The sequence below is a fragment of the Urocitellus parryii genome, assembly GCF_045843805.1.
Source record: "Urocitellus parryii isolate mUroPar1 chromosome 13 unlocalized genomic scaffold, mUroPar1.hap1 SUPER_13_unloc_12, whole genome shotgun sequence".
Lineage (NCBI taxonomy): Eukaryota > Metazoa > Chordata > Mammalia > Rodentia > Sciuridae > Urocitellus > Urocitellus parryii.
In genome coordinates, this window is record NW_027551764.1 from 642,881 (window position 1) to 665,647 (window position 22,767).

At 36.8% G+C, this 22,767-nt stretch overlaps 1 protein-coding gene across 2 annotated transcripts in view; it reads right to left on the reverse strand.

Annotated features, from left to right (window-relative positions):
* Nucleotides 1-22,767, reverse strand: part of LOC144251349 (contactin-associated protein-like 3) — a 172,368-nt gene that overhangs the window by 73,447 nt on the left and 76,154 nt on the right. For both annotated transcript variants that reach the window (XM_077794338.1, XM_077794339.1), the window contains 2 exons: nucleotides 17,964-18,225; nucleotides 13,799-13,945 (listed from right to left, as the gene is read on the reverse strand). In XM_077794338.1, coding sequence (XP_077650464.1) covers nucleotides 13,799-13,945; nucleotides 17,964-18,225 — 409 coding nt within the window. The remainder of the gene's footprint in view (nucleotides 1-13,798; nucleotides 13,946-17,963; nucleotides 18,226-22,767) is intronic.

Sequence of the window (22,767 nt, forward strand, 5' to 3'; positions counted from 1 at the left end):
ACTTGCCTAAATATTAAGTTCAATATCTACTTTAATGTGCATTTGCACATATATACATACACATATTTTAATATTTTATAATAATTGGTCATATAAATCTAACTTCTCCCATCTCTTTTGAATGAGGCACTTTAATCAAACATCTTTCAACTTTATTTTTCAACATTAATGAACAAAAATTAACAAGTGTTTTTACAATGATATGGCACTGCAAATAAGAGAAAATTAGCATCTATAATAGTCCATTTAAAAAGGGCAATATTAAAAATTAAATTTTACAAGTCCTGCCATCTCCACCATTAATCAGTTTTCTTTAAGTTACGAACTGCATTTCCTATATAGTAGTTTTATCTCACACCTCAATTACTCTAGATGACTGTTATGGTTTTGATATTAGGTGTCCCTCAGAAGCTCATGTGAGACAATGCAAGAAAATTTAGAGTTGTAATGATTGGGTTATAAAAGTCTTAATCTAATGTTAATCCTCTAATATGGGTTATAAAATGTTAATGTTAATCTAATGTTAATCCCCTAATATTGGGTTATAAAAGTCTTAATCTAAATTAATCCTCTAATATGGATTAACTTCACGGTGACTGTAAATTGGTAGGGTATAGCTGGAGGACATGGTTCCAGGAGGCGTGCTTATTTTTTCCAGGGGGCATGCATACTTTGTCTGTGAAGAAGGCAGTTTCTCTCTCTCTCTGCTTCCAGGTGGCATGTCCCCAGCTGCTTTCCTCTGCCACATCTTTCTGCCATCATGTTTCGCTTCACTCCAGCCCAGACTAACTGAGTCATCAGTGTCATCAATGGTCTGAAACCAAAATATACTTTTCCTCCTCTGAAATAGTTCTTGTCAGGTCTTTTGGTAACAACAGTAAAAAGCTGATTAAAACAATGACAATGATCTTATAACAATGAAGAGCAAGGACATCTCTTTGAAATCCAAATGAAAGCAAGAAGAGTCCACAGCATATCCCTTCAGCCCATATGAAGACAGCAAGCACTTGAGTATTTTCTCACCCTCTATTCAGTTTCCCTTCTCAAACAGTCTCAGGTTTTTAGATTTGTATACTGCAACATAAGCAATGAAAAAGAGGGAAGTAAAGAAAAGGAAAGAGGATGCAGCACCTGCAAAGACCTTTCATAATAGGTAACTCTTTGAGAAAGTGAACACTGCACAATACAACCCAGTCCTCCACCCATAGTGCCTTTTCAGGACTGAGGTGGGCCCTCCCCAGGGTCTTAAGGGATCATACAAGCTTCCAGTGACAGCCCTCTTAGGGGCTACCCAGCATCCAATGATGCAGTGGAGAGAAACGGTGCCCGAACTCTTGGCTCAGCTGGGACATCCCCAAGGAGCATTGCTGCTGAGTCTCCCTGAAGTCTTCTGAGTGTTCTGTTGTAACAGCATTACTGCAGCTCAGCTTTGTCCCCCATCCACCTCCAGTGGCTCTCTCAACTTTCCAAAGGTTGTTCCAAATTAATTCTCCCCACTAAGCCACCTGTGTAAGAATCTCCCACAGAGTCAACTTTCTGGGGAGCCCAATCTAGAACAAAGAAAAATAAAATTTCAAAGCATTTATTGAATCCAATACTTAATTTTCATACGCAAATGTGAAAATTATACAGCATTTAAAAAAGACTGCTGTAAACCCTAAAAATTATAGATTTTATGAGAAGTATAATTGAAAACAGTAATAAAATAGTGGAGAACATTTATTTATTCTTTGCTTTAAAAAATTATGTTTCATTTTTATTATTTCAGAACTGTTTTTAAACTTTGTAGATATGTTAATATTAATTAATTATCATCTTTTTTTGCTACATGTTTTCCAATGATTTAATATTAAAGAGTTCTAATGCTGATATTTATAACCTTATTTTTAAGACTAGTTTACTTTTTCAATTGAAAAATTTGTTATTTGACTGGTAACTTGTGAATTAATGTAAGGAAATGACAGGGCTGGGTGTTGTGGAGTACTTGCCTAGCACATGTGAGGCACTGGGTTGGATCCTCAGCACCACATAAAAGTAAATAAGTACAATAAAGATAATGTATCCATCTACAACTAAAAATATATTTTAAAAAGAAATGACAATAACCTGCATATACAATAGTTCAAAATATTTTCACTAAGCACCAAGTAGAACAGTTTCCAATCTTTTTACCAAAATCTCCTTTATCATTCAAAGACTGCCCCAAACTTAGATTTTTAATCAAGAAATTTAAAGCTGCCAATCAGAGCTTCCAATTAGCATAAGATGACACGGTTAAATCCTTATAATGTGAGTAAAAATAACTTGAAAGCTTTAACCTATACTTTTTTGGGGGGTGGGGGTACCTGGAATTGAACCCAGGAGCACTTAACCACTGAGCCACATTCCCAGCCCTTTTTTTATTTAGAGATAGGGTCTCACTGAATTGCTTAAGGCCTTGCTTAAATTGCTGAGGCTGGCTTTAAAATTGTGATCCTCCTGCCTCAGCCTCTGGAGCCACTGGGAAAACAGGCATGCACCACTGCACCCCACTGTAACCTACATGCACCCCACTTAACCTATACGTTCTAACTGAGGGAATCAGCTGATTTTAGGAAGGAAATTATAGGTTATAGGTCCACATGCCAAATACTATCCACAAAGCACTGGAACAAAATGAGTAAAAAGTATCATACTTGAAGTGAGAACAAAGCATCATATAAAATATATGGTCTTATATCTTCAAGGGAATAATTCCCAATTTCTATGGGCATACAATGTAGCAAGGGGTACAGAATCAGATAGGATTCACTGACCCATAAGGGAGAAAAAAGGAAGGACAATGGGAGGAATAAAAAGTCCTGTGCCCTGGGATGAAATGGGAAGGGTATTTGGAGCCTTCATAAATCAGATGGTATCCAGGCCAGACCAGGAACATGAGTGGATGTCTGCGCATGTTGGGGAAGAATCTTCAAGGCTGGAGAGAACAAAATGAACCAAGCCACTGACCCACAGACCTACTATTCAAAAGAAAGCAGAGTGTTTGTAAAGGGATGCAGTCTAATAAGAAATGAATAAAACAGAAAAAGAAACACTTCCTTCAAAAAAAGGGCAAAGTACCTTCCCCAGTGGAGACACCCCCTGCACTCTGTGGAGGTCACACAGCTGAGGATCACTATGCAGGTCACCCGGAATCCCAAGGCTCTAGATACCTGGCATCAAATCCATGGGCAAGAATATTCCTTCATGTAAACTGTCTCTTCTCCGAAAATTAAAACAACAACACAAGCAAACAAAACAAAACTCAAAAGTATGAGAATCAGAGTGAGCTTTGACCCCTAGTGCTTCACTCGTGTCCCAGCTGTCATGCTAAGGAGACAGGGTCTGCTTTGTTATTCACACTGGTTCATTACTACCAGGCATCCAGCATATCATGTCCTAATACAGCTCCCCTCAAAAGCAGTAAACACCACACAAAACATAAATTTACTAAAATAAAAAGAAGCATCAAATTAAGTATCTACTATAACACTATGAAACTAACTTAGCATATTTTAACCCTTTTGTGACCCATTTATAGAATATGTGCACTCTATAGTGTGCACTCTATAATGCTTTGGAATCCTTACAAACATTACATTAGATTGCTGTTTTAGTCAGCTTTTCAACTGCTGTGACTAAATGATCCAACCAGAACAAGTGTAGAGGAGAAAAAGTTTATTTGAGGGCTCACAGTTTCAGAGGCTTTAGTCCATAGAAGGCTGGCTCCATTCCTTGGGGCTTAAGTTAAGACAACATCATGGTGGAAAAGTGTGACAGAGGGAAGTGGCTCACATGATGATTACAAAGTAAAAAAAGAGTGACTCCACTGGCCAGATACAAATATGTACTCCCAAACCATGCCCCAATTCTCACCTCCTCCAGTCACATCCTAACATTTCAGTTACCATTCAATTAATCCCTATCAGGGGATTAATATACTGATTGGGTTAAGACCCTTACAACCCAATCATTTCTCCTCTGAACTTTCTTGCATTGTCTTAACATGAGCTTTTAGGGGAACAACACATCTAAACCATAATAACTGCTCTTCTTGATACAAAGTATTGAAACAGCAAATTTACATATTCTATCAAAAAAGGCCTACAATCAAACTCCTTCCCTGATTCTCAGACTACTTTGATATTTTTTCCCCTCTGAACATAACAAACTAAAAGCTGAAGACAAAAAGATCAAGACATAATAATGGAAACTTTTTATAAAACAAGCAAGAAGCCTTAAGAAATTATGTCGGGCTGGGGATGTGGCTCAAGCGGTAGCGCACTCGGCACTCGCCTGGCATGCGTGGGGCCCGGGTTCGATCCTCAGCACCACATACAAAGATGTTGTGTCCGCCGAAAAACTAAAAAATAAATGTTAAAAAATTCTCTCTCCTCTCTCTCTCTCTTTCTCTTTAAAAAAAAATTATGTCATCACACTAATACTCTAAACTTTGCTACAAACCCTCATTTGGTGTTATGGAGTGAACTGATCAATATAATCAATAAGTCATAGATATAGGTTACAGGTATAAGGCAAGATAGAATAGATAATCAATAAGTAACAGACATGAAGACTATAGGAATAAGGTAAGATAACATAGATAAGCAATAGTAAGACATAAATTCATCAGGAATAAGCCTAAGTAATAGTAGAAAAATCATGTAACTGTAAAACAGGATTTATGTCAGAGGATAAGTCAGTGTGTCAGTATAGTTATAAATAAATATAAGCAAGTAGGTTAATATAGATAAGGTGAGATTAACATAGCAACTTGATCTTATAGCCTTACATAGGATAAAAGACATAGGGTTTATAGATATTGGTAAAATGACAGGTGAAAATGTGTGTGTAGGCCATAAGATAACTTTAGTTTTAAGTAGGCATCAAATAAGTTACTAGTACTGTGTAAAACAATTGCTCTCGAAGAGAATCATTAATCATTTGCAATAATTCCCACCTTGCTGGGATTATGGGAATATGGTCACTGTAGTCATTTTAGTAAAAAAAAAAAATGACTATAGAAATTCCATCTTAGTTTCTTTGTTACTGTTCCTATGAAGAGAGAACTGCATGAACCCATTTTTAGGAAATAGAATCTAAAGCTGTTTTCTTATTTAAAAATTTGTTTTTCTGTACCTTGTACCCCACAAATTGTACCCTACTCAGGATGCAGTGGTGGTCATGGTGAGCTACATCCTTGGTTTGAATGCTCTTGTGAGTCTACATGACTTTGAGATTGTCACCCCACCAACCTCTGCCCAAATTCAGGATGTGACTGTCTAGCACCTGCCTGAACCAGGGACTGTGGTCAACTGAACTGCAAAGCTAATGCTTTTTTAAAAGATTCTTTTTACCGCTTGCTTGCTGACTGGAAAATTCCAGTACTGCCTGGAGCCCCAAGGCCCACTTATTAATATTTTAATTTCTGCATTTGGCTAGCTTACATAAACAAGCCACTGAGTTATGGTTTTGTGTTTATATTCTCCTTGGATGGATCAGGAAGCTGCTTTCCTCTCACAGAGCTTGAGTCTCTACTGTGCATGACAGTCCCTGGTCAGGTAAATAAGGCTCTCTTTTGATTTGAAATTCGAACTTAGAGTGCTTTCTGGAGTGGCTCCTCATAATATTTTTTTTTCACCAAGTTATAGACGTTTTATAAAGTACTCAAGCAATTAACAGTTCATTAAAATAGGGGAAATTTTTAGGTGGAAACAAAACGGACACCAACTCATTTTTTGGCAGTCTTCTAAAATGCCATGCCCACACAGAGGGACATTTGCTCACACAGAGAGACATCCGCACAGGGTGCCTTAGGTACCTGGAGCACAGAGATACTGCCAGTCACCTGCTCTAGGTAGACCAAGGAGCCAAGAGTGGGCTTTTTGTGTCACACATAGATGTCCTCCAGCACCTACTATAGTCCGTGCCTTAGCTCTGTGAAGGGCTTCTGCAGGACTGTGTCTTTCAGCTGCAATTCATTCCTTAGTTTTGAGACATTCTCTGTGATTACTTGCTCTAGTTTCTAGAAAATAAAAAACTGCAATCTTTTATGTGGGGAAAAAACATCCTGTCTCATGATATCCAGAAATTTATGGATACACTAGACAACACCAGTTCAAGTTGCTTCCTGATGGTGCCACTGACATAATCCTGACTCACAAGAGAAATAAAGCAAGCCTTGAATGATGACTCCAACTCATCCACCAAGAATTGCTAGAGTTTTTCAGAGTGCCAGGCGCTGCCTGAAGAAGCCAGGTCTGGCCTAGGAGTCCCCGTGGGAGTGACCCAGCCCCCAGTGGGTACCCTGAGAACCCATTGCCCAGCAGAGCCACCCTGTCTGCAATCACTATTTGACCTTTAATATCAAATTGGGCAAATAATTTTATGAAGTAAAGATTTTAACCACTATACACAGGTATTTTTTCTTTCGTTTCTATTTGTTCTTTTGTCTTCAGATCACTGATGCATTTTCAAAGAACAGGATATTGAAATTCAGCCTCTTCTTACTCCAGCACAATATGTGCTGGCTTTCTACCAAAGGATTTTCATAAAATGCACATAGTTGATTTTCACTTTTCTCACAGTGGCTGAGACTTTCAAAAATGCTGTGCATCTTGACAAATATAATTGAAAACAAGCCAAGACCTGCATCTGGTTTAAAACAATTGACAGGCAACATGTAATCTTAAATTAACCTCAAAAAACTTTGATATTTCAAATTTTATGTTATATCAAAAATATTCATTAAACTCCAGAGCCTTTCTTTATGCTTATTTTATGTGCCAATGCATTTATTTTATTTTTTATTTTTTTCAATGCATTTATTTTAATTTGTAAAAGAATTTCTGAAGGGTTGGATGCATTTGGAAGAAAATTGATATCAGTATAGAGGTGTCTTCTACTTAGAGTAACTTATTAGGAGCATTAGGAGAAGTAATAGAAACATTTCTTTATTGCTTATTTTTAGTTATAGAGATAGTAGAATTAATTTTGGTATAAATATAAAGGATGGAATATATCTTATTCTAATTAGTTCCCCATTCTTATGGATGTACATGATGCTGGGATTGACTATGGTTATTAATGTAAAGACAAAGGAAAAATATTTTGGATTCTTTCCACTGTCTGTCCTTTTCTTATCACTATCCCCTTTCCTTCATTCTCCTTTGTATAATCAACTGAATTTCTATTTTTCCCCCTCTCCCCTTATTTGGGTTAGCTTCCACATATCAGAGAAAACATCTGACGTTTAGCTTCTTGGAACAGGCTTATTTCACGTAGCATGATAGTTTCCAGATCTATCCACTTCCTTGCTAATGTCATAGTCATTCTTCTTTATGGATGAGTAATACTCCATTGTGTGTATATACCAATGGAGTGTATATATATGCCTAGGTTGGTTCCACAGCTTAACTATTGTGAATTGAGCTGCTATAAACATTGATGTATCTGTGTCACTGTAGTATGATGATTTAACTGGGGTCAAATGGTGGTTCCATTCCAAGTTTTTTGAGTAATCTCCATTCTACTTTCCAGAGTGGTTGCACCAATTTGCAGCGCCACCAGCAAGCAATTTATGAGTGCACAGTTTCCCCACATCCTTGCCAACTTTTATTGTTTTTTGTAATCTTGATGACTGACATTTTGACTCGAGTGAGATTATGTCAGTAATTTTAATATGTATTTATCTAATTGCTAGAGATATTGGACAGTTTTTCATATATTTGTTAGCCATTTATACCTCTTTTGAGAAGTGTCTGTTCAGTTCATTTGCCCATTTATTTATTAGGTTATTTGTGTGGTTTCTTGTTTGTTTTTGGAGCTAAGTTTTTTGAATTATTTATATATCCTGGAGATTAACTCTAAGATGCAAGTAGCAAAGATTTTCTCCCATTCTGTAGGTTCTCTCCTCACATTCTTGATTGTTTCTTTTGCTGTGTAGAAGCTTTTTAATATAATTCCATCCCATTTGTTGATTCTTGATTTTACTTGTTGCACTTTTAGGAATCTTGTTGAGGAAGTCACTTCCTAAGATGACATGATGGAGAATTTTTCTTTTTCTACTTTTTCTTCTAAAAGGCACAAGGTCTCTGGTATCATGCCTAGGTCCTTGATCCACTTTGAGTTTTGTGTATGGTGAGAGATAGGGACCTAATTTCATTTTGTTACATATGGATGTCCAGTTTTCCCAACACCATTTGTTGAAGAGGATATCTTTTCTCCAGTTTATGTTTATGGAGTCCTTGTGTAGTATGAGATAATTGTATTTATGTGGGTTTGTCTCTGTATCTTCTATTCTGTACCATTGGTGTTTATATCTCTTTTGGTGCCAATACCATGTCATTTTTGTTACTGTAGCTTGAAGTATAATTTAAGGTCTGATATTGTGATGCCTCCTGCCTTACTTTTCTTACTGAGGATTGTTTTGGCTATTCTGGGACTCTTATTTTTTTCAGATGAATTTCATGACTGCCTTTTGTATTTCTATGAAGAACATCTTTGGAATTTTGATGGGAACTTCATAGGCAATGGCAATATTAAGTCAAATATTTTTTGCATAATCACTAACATTATTCAGCATTAAAAGAGAATAAAATCTTGGCTTTTGCAGGTAAATGGATGAAGCTGGAGAATATGATGCTAAGTGAAATTAGCCAATCTCCCAAAACCAAATGCTGAATGATTCCTCTGATTTAAGGATGCTGATTCATAATATGCTGTGGGGGGGGGGGAGATGGATGGGAGGATTAAATGAACTTTAAATAGGGAAAAGGGGACAAGGGAAGGGAGGGAGCATGGGGGTAAGAAAGATGGTGGAATGTGATGGTCATCGTTACCCTAAGTACATGTAAGAAGACAAGAAGAATGTGACTCTACTTTGTGTACAACAAGAAATATGAAAAATTGTGCTTTATATGTGTAATATGAATTGTAATGTATTATGTTGACATATATAACAAATCAAAATAATAAAAAAGAATCACTAGTATTTCTTTTCTGCTTATTTCCCTTTTATCTAGATCATAGACCTCAAACTATTCCAAAATAAAATGTGGTATATTTTTCTTTTAGGAATAAAATTAAACCAAGTCCAATAATTACAATAAACATTTCTTAATGTAGAATTTTAAAGAAGAAGGTCAAGCCACTAGGTACATGGCTCGATAGTCACAACAGAGAGAGAGAAGTATAAAAGGAAGGGAAATTGAGATTCAAAGCCAGCAAAAGCCAGGAATGTTCCATTTGTTCATGCAGAAGGTTTCTCCCAAGCCCATACAAAAGGTAAAATGATGGAGGTTTCTTCATTAGGGACCTCATTTGAGATTAAAGGTGTAAATAGGGAAGTGGATGCTTACTGTACAAATAATAAAATGTATCTTTCACTAATGAGGAGCATCATTATGATTAAGTACCTGTGAGGAACACAAGAGTACCTGATACTTTATGCCACGGTACCAGAAAGAGGTCAGCAGAGTGAGATTTTGTTAGAGTGGTCCCCTCATGTTTCACATATGGTGGCTTTGGTACCTTTGAACATAATTTAGTATTCCCAACTCTGTGGAAGATCCTGTAGCAGGGAATTTTTAACTTTTAGTCACCTTTAATAGCAGGCACCAAAAGTATAATATGCTATGGTGAAATAGCTATTTGAAGAACACTTCACACACACACATACACACACACACACACACACATCCTTAGGCTGGGAAAAAGATGATTAAATCAGAGTTCTAATGTGAGAAATAATAAATACTGCTATTTGTTATGGTTTTGATATGAGGTGGCCCCAAACACTCATGTGTGAGACAATATAAGAATGTTCATAAGTGAAATGATAGAGAGTTACAACCTAATTAATGGATTCATCCACTAATATGGACTAACTAGGTGGTAACTATAGGCAGGTAGGATGTTGGTTAGAGGAAGTAGGTCACCGGAGGCATGCCTTTGGGGTTTATATTTTGTCCCTAGTAAGTACAGCTCTCTGTTTCCTGACTACTGTGAGCTGCTTTCCTCTGTCATGGCCTTCTACTATGAGGTTCTGCCTCAACTTGGGTCCAGAGGTATGGAATCAGTTGACCATGACTGAACCTCTGAAACCATGAGCCAGAATAAAACTTTTCCTCCTTTAAGTTATTCTGGCAAGGTCTTTTAGTCACAGCAACACAAAGTTGACTAAAACACTGTTGAGTAGGTGAATCTCTCTCACAAGAAGAAAGCTGCATACTGAGACATCCAGACTAAAATATAGCAGATAACATAGCAAATAGTTCCATGCCACCAGAAGGTCTTGGTTTATGTTGCTGTCCTTTCATAATTACTCATATCATCCCTCTCATTCTCTAAAGTGACCTGGTTTGGACAATAAATTTATTGTCACCCTAACTATAATAGCAAGGCACACATATATGCTTTTAGGGTGAAGTACTATCACAAAATTTGGTTGACTATAGCTATAACATAATTGGGAATAAGGAGTTAAGCTTACATTAGGAAATAAAGGGGAAGAGAACTGGTGTAGAGTGTCTCAGATCACAGGATATTGATTTCTTTGAATAATCAATGTCATTAACTGACTTCCACTTAGTGGACCCAGGAACACTTTATTAGCCCAGTTGTTGTGACAGTGTGTGAACTGGGTGAAGTAAATTTCCTTGTTCAGTGTCACACATATTCTGGCACCAATGGACACTAATTAAAAAGAGAATTAAATGAACAGAAACACTGAAACCAACTACTCTTGTGATTGCCTAAAATAACTCTAATTCTGGGGTTGTCAGGGTGGAGTTCCTCTAAAGATGAAGTTGAGTGGCCCCAGAACAAACCTGGAACACCTATGCATTAAAGTTCTGAGTATAATGTAGCTACTAAAAGCCAGAACTCTATGTCTATTCATCCTACATTTTCTCTACTGGGTTTCCTGGGAGTACAAATAATAGATACCTTTTTATCTAAAAAAAATGAGCAAACTGATATGTTTGAGTATTTATTTGCATGTGTGTTTTTACCTGATGAAAGCAGTACTTCAGTTTGTTAAGTATTACATATTCTTTCTTCAGGAAAAAAAGATACATTTACATTGGCATAATATCTATAGAGGACTAAGTCTGAATTAGTGTCTAAAATTGTACTGTGGGAATTAGTTGGTTATTTACAGCCATGCATATAGAGGTCACTCTATATTTATACATTTCTTAGGAATGAAGTGCTGGGATCGCAAATTCTGAAAATATTTTTGCAACTAAGTGCCAATATGCAATTATAACAGAAAAACTGTTAAGTCATAATGAAGAAAAGTTATCAAGCTCCCCTCCCTGTTAGGATGTTTATAATCTGTAATTTCGCTCATCTTAGGGAAATAGTTTCTCATTGGAAACTATATTAGCAAGAAACTTTTTGTGTCTAACAATAAAATTTTATGAAAATGCAAAGAAAAGGCCTGTTTTAACTCCAGATCTCTAGGGTCCCGTCGAATATATTGGTGGAACCAAAAGCTTGGTCTGTGTGCATAACTTATGTGAGTTCTAATGAATGCAACTTAACAACCAGTACATGTCACTTAAACTGCAGTATGTCACTTCTGCTTCACTGAACCAACTCTACATTTGAGCACCATAATATGGTACATAAAGAAAATTTTTAAAATCACTGGTAAGATGATTCTTAGCAACTGTACAAGAATTATTAACAATTTTTTAAAAAATAGTAAATATGGGCACAATCAAAACATGTATCAATAGTAAAAAGAGACAGATAAGTAAACTATGATAAAATATTCATTGAAAACCATGCAGCAGTAAAAATTAATTAAGTTTGCCAATTCACATATACATGGCTGTATCTCAGAAAGTAATGAAAAAGAATAAAAGGAAGTCATGGAAGAATGCACAGTCTTACCCTATGTATTAAGTTAAAAGTGGGCCAGCACAAAATAAAATACTACTTTAAATTACTTAAATAGATGATAAACCTATGAAGTGCAAGATAATAACTCCCTGGGAGATGAGTTTGAAGGAAGTAAGAGAAGCTTCAAAAATACTATAATGTTGCATTCTATAGGCTTTTAAGAAATATTAGTAATGTGTGAATGTGGTCTATTTCCCAGTAACAATTCCTATCACATCAGAGTGTAAATATTTATGGAAAGTACTTATGCTCATGGCTCTGTGCATTGCATATTCTGAATATGTGTTAAAATATGAAAGATGATTCTGTGATCTGAAAGCATTTTTCTCCAGTGTACTTTATTTTGTATCATTAAACAATACAGCAAGGATTTTGTTTCCTATCCCTTTTAGTGTTTCAGAATCTTTTACCCTTTGAATTATAGTTCTTGTATAAATTCTCATTTTGGTATTGAAGGAATTTGTTTCTCTGCAGAGCTATAAAATCTTTCATAAATAGCAAACATCTCGTAAAACCCTCTCAGGATCAGAAATGTACCATATTTAGCAAACAAGAAAAGTACACAGTCCAATGTTTAAGGGTGTTGACACTATTTTACCTCTTGCAGTCATGGTTGCTCTAGGAAACTTGAAAGATTAAACAACTGGATTCATGGTTTGTGTTTCCATTGTCAATTCTTAGGGAGGGTTTTATATTTTCTTTTTGGGCTGGAAAGCTATCTCCATCATGATTTCAATCTTATTTTAGAAAGGAACAACTATAAAATGCAAAACAGGAATAATATCAAGAAAGGCATTAAGCCAAGGTTAGAAATAACTCTTACTATTGACAGGTCCAAGCATCTAGTGACAAAAATTTTTCACTTGACTACCCCAGGGATAGAGATTCATTACCCTCAGAGGCACTCTCTTGCTGGCTGAAGGGATCCTGGATGAACTAAATCAAAGACCCATTCAGCAAGCAAATGCTCCATTTACTGGAGCCCAGAGGATATGGCCTGGTGTTGACTTGGTAAAATGCATTGCTAAACAAGAGTAGAAAAATTAATAGACAATATGTTGCTCTATTGTACATAATAGTGCCCTTCCATATAGATGGCTTCTTAAACTCTAAAGTACTGAAGACCACCTGGGATCTTGGTCACATGCAGATCATAATGCAGAAGGTGAGGGGCAGTGAGTCAGCATCTCCAGCAAGCTTTCAGGTGTTGCTGAAGAAACATTCCAGGGAGAGGAGGAGCCAGCAGTCAGAATAAAGCAACTATGCAGTAATAATGTTGACAAATGAAATTAAAACGAAAGGTTGTAACAGCCTTTGGGGATTAGGGAAATTCCTTGTGATAAGAGTTTAGAAATAGACAACAAGGATGCTCCACATTGTCTTCACATTAAAATCACCTGAAGGGCATTTAAAAAACCTGTGGCTCAGGACACAAGATTAGTTAACTCAGCACCAGCATCGTTTTTTTTTTTTTTTTTTGGTTGTTGATGGACCTATTATTTTATTTATTTATATGTGGTGCTGAGAATGGAACCCAGTGCCTCACACATGCTAGGCAAGTGCTCTACCACTGTGGCATGACCCCAGCCCTGCACCAGCATTTTTGAAGCTTTCCAATAAATTGCCACGTGCAGCTGTAGTTGAGAACAACTCCCAAGAGGAAGCTCTATTTAAAATCAATCACATTAGTGCACATTTAAATAAGATCAATGAGTAGACTTGCATTTTAGGCCACAATTTATTGTCTTTGTCCATCAAAATTCCCAACTATCACTGAAAGAGAAAAATCATTCTAAAATAATACCAGTCACCTTGGAATGTGGAAGACACAAAGACGGTTTGATTAATATGGCCTGTGCCTTTTACTTACCCCCAAAATAATAGGTATTAGCAGAATGAATCTGCCCACGCAGGGAATGGGCAGCAGAGGATGCATCATTGTCCACCTTCAAGCTCAAATGATTCCCATTAGCAGATAAGGACACAGAATGCCACTGACCATCATTTAATCCATCACCTGGAGGTAAACAAAGTGGGTTATAAGGGACCCCAGTACAGGATCAGTGCCTGAAAACAGTAGATGCAGACAATGGCAAGTTTGCTTGTCAAAGACTACCACATCCCACCTCAAGTGCCCTGGGTTGTTTTTCTGTGTGGGATCTCAAAGGGAGACAGGGAAAGGCTGAGGAATGATTTGAGCTTCAGTAGGAGATCCTGAGCAGGTGATTAGGTGAGCCTGTAGCCTGCTCAAGAGGAAGGGATTGTCCATGTCAGCTTGGACAGGGGCTTGTTGAGTTGGGTTAGGGATTCGAGGGAGACTTTGTCTCTGGTTGGCCGGTTATGGACTGGTTTGTCTGGTTCTTATTATGTTCTAACAAAAATTATTATGTTCATTTGGGAATATTATGGTCTATATACCCATTGCCAGCACTATTTTTCACTTTCTCCCCACTCTTTAAGTCAGATAAGTATGAGGGAAGGGGAAGAAAAAGAAATCAGAATAAAAGGCATAAAGACAAAGAGCAGACAGTCCTACATTCTACACCAGGAGACAGGAGTACTTTCTTCCATTTCTAGGGCTTTTGTGGAATACATTTTCCACCACTGACCTTGAAGTATCCTGTGATGAGAAAACATTTCCTCTGACAGAACACAGGGCATATTTTAGTCTCATCTAGTTAAATAATATCTTTAGCTATTGAGAAGTACAGATATTATCCAAGATTTCAAATTAAAAATGTTTCTTAAATGCATGTATTGTTAATTTTTATAATCTTAGTAGACAATTTAAACAAAATGATATGCTCAGGTATAATAAACAAATCAAACATTCACAAAAATACTAATTTAGGCACTAATTAGGCACAGATATTCATAAAAATAAAATGTAAAGCTAAAAAAGCATTACATTAAAATGTATGTGGTATATGTGGACGTGTTTAAGTTTTGTATAAACATGCAAAAAAAGTTGGAAGATATATTCTTTTTTTGTTGTTACCAGAGATTGAACCTGGGGGCACTGAACCACAGAGCAACATCCCCAGCCCTTTTTTAAAAATATTTTGAGACAGATTCTTGTTAAGTTGCTTACAACCTTGATAAGTTACCGAGGATGGCTTTGAAATTGCAATCCTCCTTCCTCTGCCTCCCAAACTTCCGGGATTACAGGCCTGGGCTACCACCATCTGGCAGCTGGCAGAAGTATTCTTAAAAATTACATATTTGGATGAGAAAACTATGTTTTCATTTTATGCCATTTTTACATTTTCTCTTTTCCAAATTTGCTACAGTATATTCACCTATAACTATAGTTTTATTTTTTAAATACAAATATTAGTTCTTGCTCAAGCAGTCAGTCTCTTGCATCCTAAAATGAACTATCTAATCTTCTTTAAAATGATGGAACAGAGGGTGGTGGAGTCATGGACTGGCAACCAACTGAGCATGATGGAATTATCTCCTGCTGGCTCCATTACAAGGCTTTATGATGAAAATTCACACTGTTATTCAGGAGATGAATCAGTGAACAGCAAGCATCCCAAGACATTGCCCAACGCAATTTTTATTAGCTTCCACTAGAGTATTTTGTGGCAGCAAACAACCCATGTGTCAGTGACTAACAAACTAAGGTTCATCTGGCTGTGGATCCAAGCAGCAGATCTGCATCCACTCTGTGGCACATGATCTTTTCACGTAAGACCAAGTATGAATGCATGGCCTGCAGTTCTTCATGGCTTACAGAAGAAAATACTTGGCAGAGTTTTGCTATGGCTCTTGAAGCTCCTATTGCAATGTGTCAATGTCACTTCCACTTAGAATCCATTTACCAAAATGTGTCACTTGACCAAGTCTGACATTAATGGACAAGAGGTTACTTCAGGGGGCAGATGCACATTTCCCTGAAGGGAAGAGTGATTAATTGAGATCTTTAGGAATTGTCTTATAGAAATAAGAAGATCCCAGAGAAAAAGTTTGACTCACTTAAAAACAACAAATTAGTGAATGCTTGATTTCTAGGATGCTACTAATCCTGTTTGAGTCTAATCTTATCACCTGAGGGAGGTCCCAACATAGTTAACTAATGTATCTAATAAATTATAAAGGTACAGACTAGTCACAGCTTTTTAAGGATAAAAATCAACCTGCAGGAATCAGAAGTCATTTTGTAGCCCAGTGGAGATGTAATCTCCAAATAAAATGTGGTCTTTCTTCCTGCTGAAGTTCAGTCTTACATATAATTATCATATTTTAGTATTCCTTGCCCAAATGAGCACATAAATCCAACTTCTGCAAATGCTCTAGAAACCAGCTTTTTCCTTCTGCTTGATCTCCCACTAGTGACTTGGTTTTGGGGACTCATAATTCTCTTATGTAGGTCATGTTTCTAACATGACCCCAAAAGTCATAGATCCTGCTCTAGAAAGTGAGAACATCTGTAAACAAGAAGATAGAGGATTTTGCTAAGATGCTAAAACATATTTGATGAAGTTAACTCTGAAACAGAATTCTGAAATAAATTCCGTAATCCTAGAACTAGGAGAACAAACCAAAATGGGGTGTGGGGGGGGGACTCTTATGGTCTTTCCATGTAACGATTTTAACTTAAAAATTGTGGTATGGCATGTGCAAGGCCCTGGGTTCACAGTCTCTGACACCCCCTCACACACACAAAAAAAAAAAAAGAAAAGAAAAAGGGTTCTATAATAGTGCTGGCTAACAAAAAAAAAGTTCAATTAATGTGTGTGTGTATACATATATACATGTAAAAAATATAAACAGTTCCAGCTACTATTGCATACAGATTGTAATGATAAACAAACCAGGATTTCAGTCACTAACTGAATTAATGCTCTCAGTTCAGCTCACAAGGAAATTCAGTATGCTGGTGGTCAATAATTTTTGGTTTATAAAAAGAAAGAAAAATTTTATTTTCACTCCCAGCTTTTCAGACCCTAAGCAAAATATCCCTTCCATATTCAACATTCATGAAGTGACATATTCTCAGCTCCAGCTGAGTTTAAACCATCATTAATTTTCATATGCAAAATGGTCCCTAATGTTCAAAGATGATATTCTCTACAAGTTATAGGAGGTTTACTCTAAAACATGTAGCCTCTACCTAAGGTAGCTGCTCTGACAGAAGGGGAAAAAATATAACTTAAATTATAGACACTCCTCAAATTACTATGGAATTACCTCCCAATAAACCTATCTTAAGTTGAAAATATCACAGCCAAAAATTCTTTTAAAAAACCTAATTAACCTACAAAATATCATAACTTACACTGGCCTATGTTAAGCATGCTAAGAACATACTTTAGCTTATACTTGAAAAAAATAAGATAAAACCCATTTTTATAATAAAGTTTTGAATATCTCATTTAATTTATCAAATGCCTGTATCCAAAAAACCCACTGGCCTCACAGAACACTGCACAGTGTTGGTTGTTGGCCTCTGTGATAACAAGACTCCCTAGGTAACATGGCTGGCTGCTGCTGCCAGCACTGAGAAAGCATCTGCCATATACCTGAATGGCAAGGGAGGTCAAAATTATAAGTTCAAAGCATGATTTCTACGTAATGAATATGGGTTTTGCACCATTGTAAAGTTGAAAAATATTATGTCAAACTATTCTAAGTCCCAGACTGTCTGTAGTTTGATAATCAGAGAGTGTGTGGGTTTGAAAGACATTAAAAGAGATCCAACCATTTTCTCAAGACTATCTAGGATCAGGCTAATGTTTTCTAGTGTTTCAAGTTTACCTCTGATTGCCAACCCTCAAAATAAGATAATAAAAGTCACATTTTAAACTCTGTGACAGCTATACTTTCATGTAAACAGACTTATGTCACATTGACTCACCCATGAGCAACGTAGAGTTTCCCAATTAAAAAGGAAAATAGAATCTGTAGTTAGTTCTACTGGGATTATGAATATCTCATTGTTTCAATTTTTTTATTCATTAAAAAATGACTACTCTCAGGCTTATGGGTAAGGATGTTGATGGCTATACAAAGGCACTGTGATGTCTCACCTGCTATGACAGCTCTCACTGGCTGGCCAGATGGGCAGAGGCTCAGCTTGAGTTTTCCATCACTAAGAACAAGGAGAAGAGCCCCTGACCAGTGTAGAAATTGACTTTTCAGCAACAGCCCTGCTCGGTTCCACGTTCGAAATTGGAAAGTGACAACTACTGAGTTCTCTCCAGTGGGGTGAGGCAGAGCCAAATAACTCCTTGAGCTCAGAAAAGTCACAGGGACAGTTTGAGGATGTGAACACGAGAAGGACACATTTCCCTGTGAATACAGTAAAGGAGGATATTAGAAAGGTGCGGTGGTGGCACTTGCAATACATTAACAATTTACTTTCCAAGATTTAAAGCTTCTGATACATCTTCTAACACATTCAGACTTTAAAAATTAGGCTATCCCATCAAAAATCCATGATATTTCCGAGATAGGGCCTTCAAATCAAGGCACTGTTATAATTGAACCTATTTCTCAGTCTGAATCTTAGGAAAATTCCATCCTCCCTGTTTCTTCCGCATCTGTAAAAGAGTTTCAAGCCACATTCACTCCATCCCTATGCTGAACTGGGATAATAGATGAGTCAACTTTCCTTCCCTGAGTTGTCCAGATAACCTTACCCAATGGGAAGATGGCATTGAGGATCACCTACTCCAAGAACTGTTCCTTTCTTGTACTGATTCTATAAATATGCTAATAATGGGGTCACTCCGACCACAGGTTCTACATCTCACGTAGGACATGTGCTTCTTTTTATCTTGAGAAAAAGTTGATAGGTCAGATGTCCCAAGAGGCAGGCTGGCCTCCTCTCAGAAGCATTCACAGATCCTTAGGCCACATTGCCACTTAGTTGCTCCAGCTGAGGTCTGATCTGTCTTATAAGATGCTTTTGTTTCATGTATTTATGTTTTAGAGGGGCTTTTAATCTCTGGATTATCTCTCTTGTTCTAAGGACCAAATTTATTTTTATTCAGAGTGTTTCAGAATAAAAAATTTAATTCAAATAAAATAAAAACAAGAAGACTTTTCCCCCTGGAATTACATAAATTCTTACAAATTTCACATGGAAGAATACATGTCTCAAAATTGCCCTTCCTCTCCAAAATGTATCATTCAAAGAAAAACAGTTAGATAAAACTTACCAGATACCAAAACATACTACCAAATCACCAAATTTAGTCAATGTGGGACTGGTATAGACAATTAGACAAACTAATGGACAGAATAATTAAGCCACAAAAAGAGAACATAGGCACAGTTAGTATGTTCTGAAGATTATGATTCAACTCATTGTAGAGAAAGTTGTATTAGCAAGCAGCACAGGAACAAATGGGTATCCAGAGGTAGAATATAAAAATGTGTCTATATCTTATATCACATAAAGAATACATTTCAGTTAATCAAAGACTTTAAATAAAGATATCTAATTTAGAATTTTGCAATAAAATCCATGAGACTATATAGATTCTGACATTTTAGAAGCATACCAAAGACAGAACACTCCAATGCTATGAAGAAATACAAGGTATATTGACCATAAATAAATAAATAAACACACACAATATACTCAGTGTATCCTAAAATATTAAATGGAAAATTGATAAATCTGAAAAGTACGGTTAACTATCAAATATAATCCTCTGAGAAGAAAATGTTAAAAAAACTTAAAAAATAAAAATGAACAATGATCAGAAAAGCTAATCCAAATGGACAATAAATATGCCCAAAGATTAATTTCCCAATAATCAGATAAGCATGAACTAGGAAAGAGACATTCCTTCACTCCACTGAGCTGGCAAAGTCTAAATGGTGCTTAACATACATGACTGGCTAGGACATGATGTTGGTAAGCATTGTCACATTCTGTGGGTGAATTATGTTCTTACAGTATGAGGAAAGCAATGTGACATTTATTCAAACTTAAAACTATGAGAAATCTTTTGGCTATGAAAATCTACTCTAGACACTTTATCCCATCAAAATAAAAGCCTCAATATCTGAAAGCATGCGCAAATATTTGTAGTGGGAAAAAGTAGAAATAAGATAACTACCCTCAATAGGAAAAAGAAGAAAATAATGAAGCAGTTTCATAACCATTATAAAATGGAACTATATCTTGTAACTCAAGAAAATTTCCCAAAATGTGTTACTGTGTCAAAAGATGCAGAGAAACATATTTGTAAATACTGCCAAATTCAGATTAGTAAGTATTAATAAACGTGTGTGAATATGAGCCTGTGACAGATCTACCTGGGATTTGATTGTGCTGGATGCAAGAAGGCAGGTAAACTAGCCCAGTAATATGACAGAGTTGGGAGGAAATGCAGCTCTGCAGGGAGAAGGCAGAAGGAAAGCAAAAAACGCTAAGCAGAAAGAAAAACTGGGAGGTGACTCAGAGAAATGGTATGGGAAGTTCTGGCCTTTCCTTCCCGCCTCCCCAAGACACAAAGATGCAAAGACACAGAGATAGACTCCCTTTGTGAAAAATCAAAAACCAGATTTCTCAGGAGAGAAGCATGAAACTAACCACATTGAAGCTGGTAGCAAAATCCATAAAACCCTCACAACATAATCCCCTTCCCAGCACAGCGCCAGAAGAGCACTAGGAACCTACAGCACTTAGCTTCTTCCCAGGGAGGAAGGAAGGGTCTGATCTGTATATCCAAATCCAATTTTCTGACTTTCCTGAGGGTTGCCCAAGGAACTGGTTTACTTCTTACCTGAATCTGAACCCTGAAAAGAAGGGACCCTGGATGAGAACAAAAAGAGCAGTACAGAAGATATCTATCAAACAAGTACTCCTTATGGTACCTCCCCAGGGCTCAGCACAGAGTGCACTGCTGAAACCCCCAAATCCCAGGTTCTTCATGGGGAGGGAAAGAGATGGATTTTGTGTCCAACATTCCAAATTTTCCAGGGATAGGCTTCTGCCCAATAGACTTGTTCCTTCTCGCCTATCTTGAAGCAAGTTAGAAGCTGGCATGCTGTAGAAATCTAGGAGACATTGAGAGCACCTGCTACAGCCTCTCATCTTCAGTAAAGCAGAAAAAGAAGAAGGTTAAAAACTACCAAATTCCAGTTCCTGAAGAGAAAAATGATTGGACTGTATGTATAAGTTTCCAACTTTTTCAGGGGCTGCCAGAGAGACTGGCTTATATCTTGTTTTTCCTGGAGCACTGATTGGACCAGGCACATTTTAGATACCTGTTAGCCATTGGGGGAAAAGGTGGCAGATAAGACTATCGTGTAAGTAATTATCATAACCTGTTTTCATTGTATGATAAAGTGGGTAAAGAAATCACAAAATCTCAGCTTCTCTTTGGAAGGAAAGAGCTGGATCAAGTATGCAATGTTCCAAAATTTTCAGAGGCTGTATAAGGGACTGACTTTATCTCACCTGTCTAAGAGCACTGACGGGACCCAGCATATTCTAGATGCATGTGGGCCACTGAGAATAAAGGCAAAGGTTCGACTACTATGCAGTCATCTGCCAGAGCCCTTCTCCTGGTCAGCACAAAATAATCATTGAGAATCCCAGAGCCTGGCTCATCTCTGGGCAGAAGAGAGGAGAAAGAAACATATGCCATATATTCAGAACTGGCTTCAGTCTTACCATTTTCAGAGCATGCATGAGACCTGGTATAATCTAGATGTCTGTGTGCCTCCGAGAACTCAAAGGAGTCCTGGTGTGCTGCTGCATCAGAAAACTAGTGATACCACAGAAAGAAAATAGAAACAGCAAAAGATTGTGAATTAAAGAAAGAAAGATGAAAAGAAAAAAGAAACAGGCAAATCTCCTAACTGGCAGTTTACGCAAATAAATCCAGCAAAGACACATATACAGAGAGTTTGAAAGGTCCCTGGCAGGGCTTCCTACTGAGGGTCTTGTTGCATACAAATCTTGTTCATGAAGACTGGAAAAGATGGTTGTTTGTTCTAATGTGCAGGTACTGACACTAAGAGACAAGGAAAATGAACAATTAGGAAAACATGCCTGTCCAAAAGGAACAAGATAAAACTTCAAGACCCCAATTTTACTGACACGTAACATATGAATTTCCTGGCAGTGTTCAAAATGAACTTGGGAGACAAATGCATGAACAAAATGAAATTTTAGCAAAGATTCATATGAGCCAAAAGAACTCTTGACCTGAAAGAAAACAGTAACTGAAATGAAAAAATTCAATAGAAAAATTCAATCTACATCAAAACAACATACTAGATCAAGCAGAAGAATCACTGGATTTGAAGACAGGTCATTTGATATAAGCCAGTCAATAGCATAATAGGAAAAAAAAGTGAAAAAGAATAAAGAAAAATCTTGGGGCTTATAGGACACCATTGAATAAACCAATATATACAATTATGAATGTCCAAGAAAGAAAAGACAAAGACAAAAGCTTACTCAAAAAAATGGAAAAAAAAAAAAACTTCTGAAATTTGAAAAAAAAGGAATATCTACATTTAGGAAATCCAAATAAGAGGAACAAAAGAATTCCACAGTGAGAGACATTACAATCAAATTGTGAAAAATCAGACACAAAGAGAACTGTGAGATCAGCCAATGAAAAGGGACACGACACAAGAAGAGAACTTCCCCAAGACAGTCACTGGATTTTTCAGCAGTAACTTTGAAAGGCAGTGGAATATTTCAAAATGCAGAAAGGTAAAAACTGCAAACCAAGAATACAATACTTGGTAAAACTGTCCTTTAAAATTGAAGAGACATAAAGATATACCCAAACAAACCTGAAGAAGTCTATTATTACAAGATCAGTCTTACAAGAAATGTTAAAAAAGAGAATTCTTCAA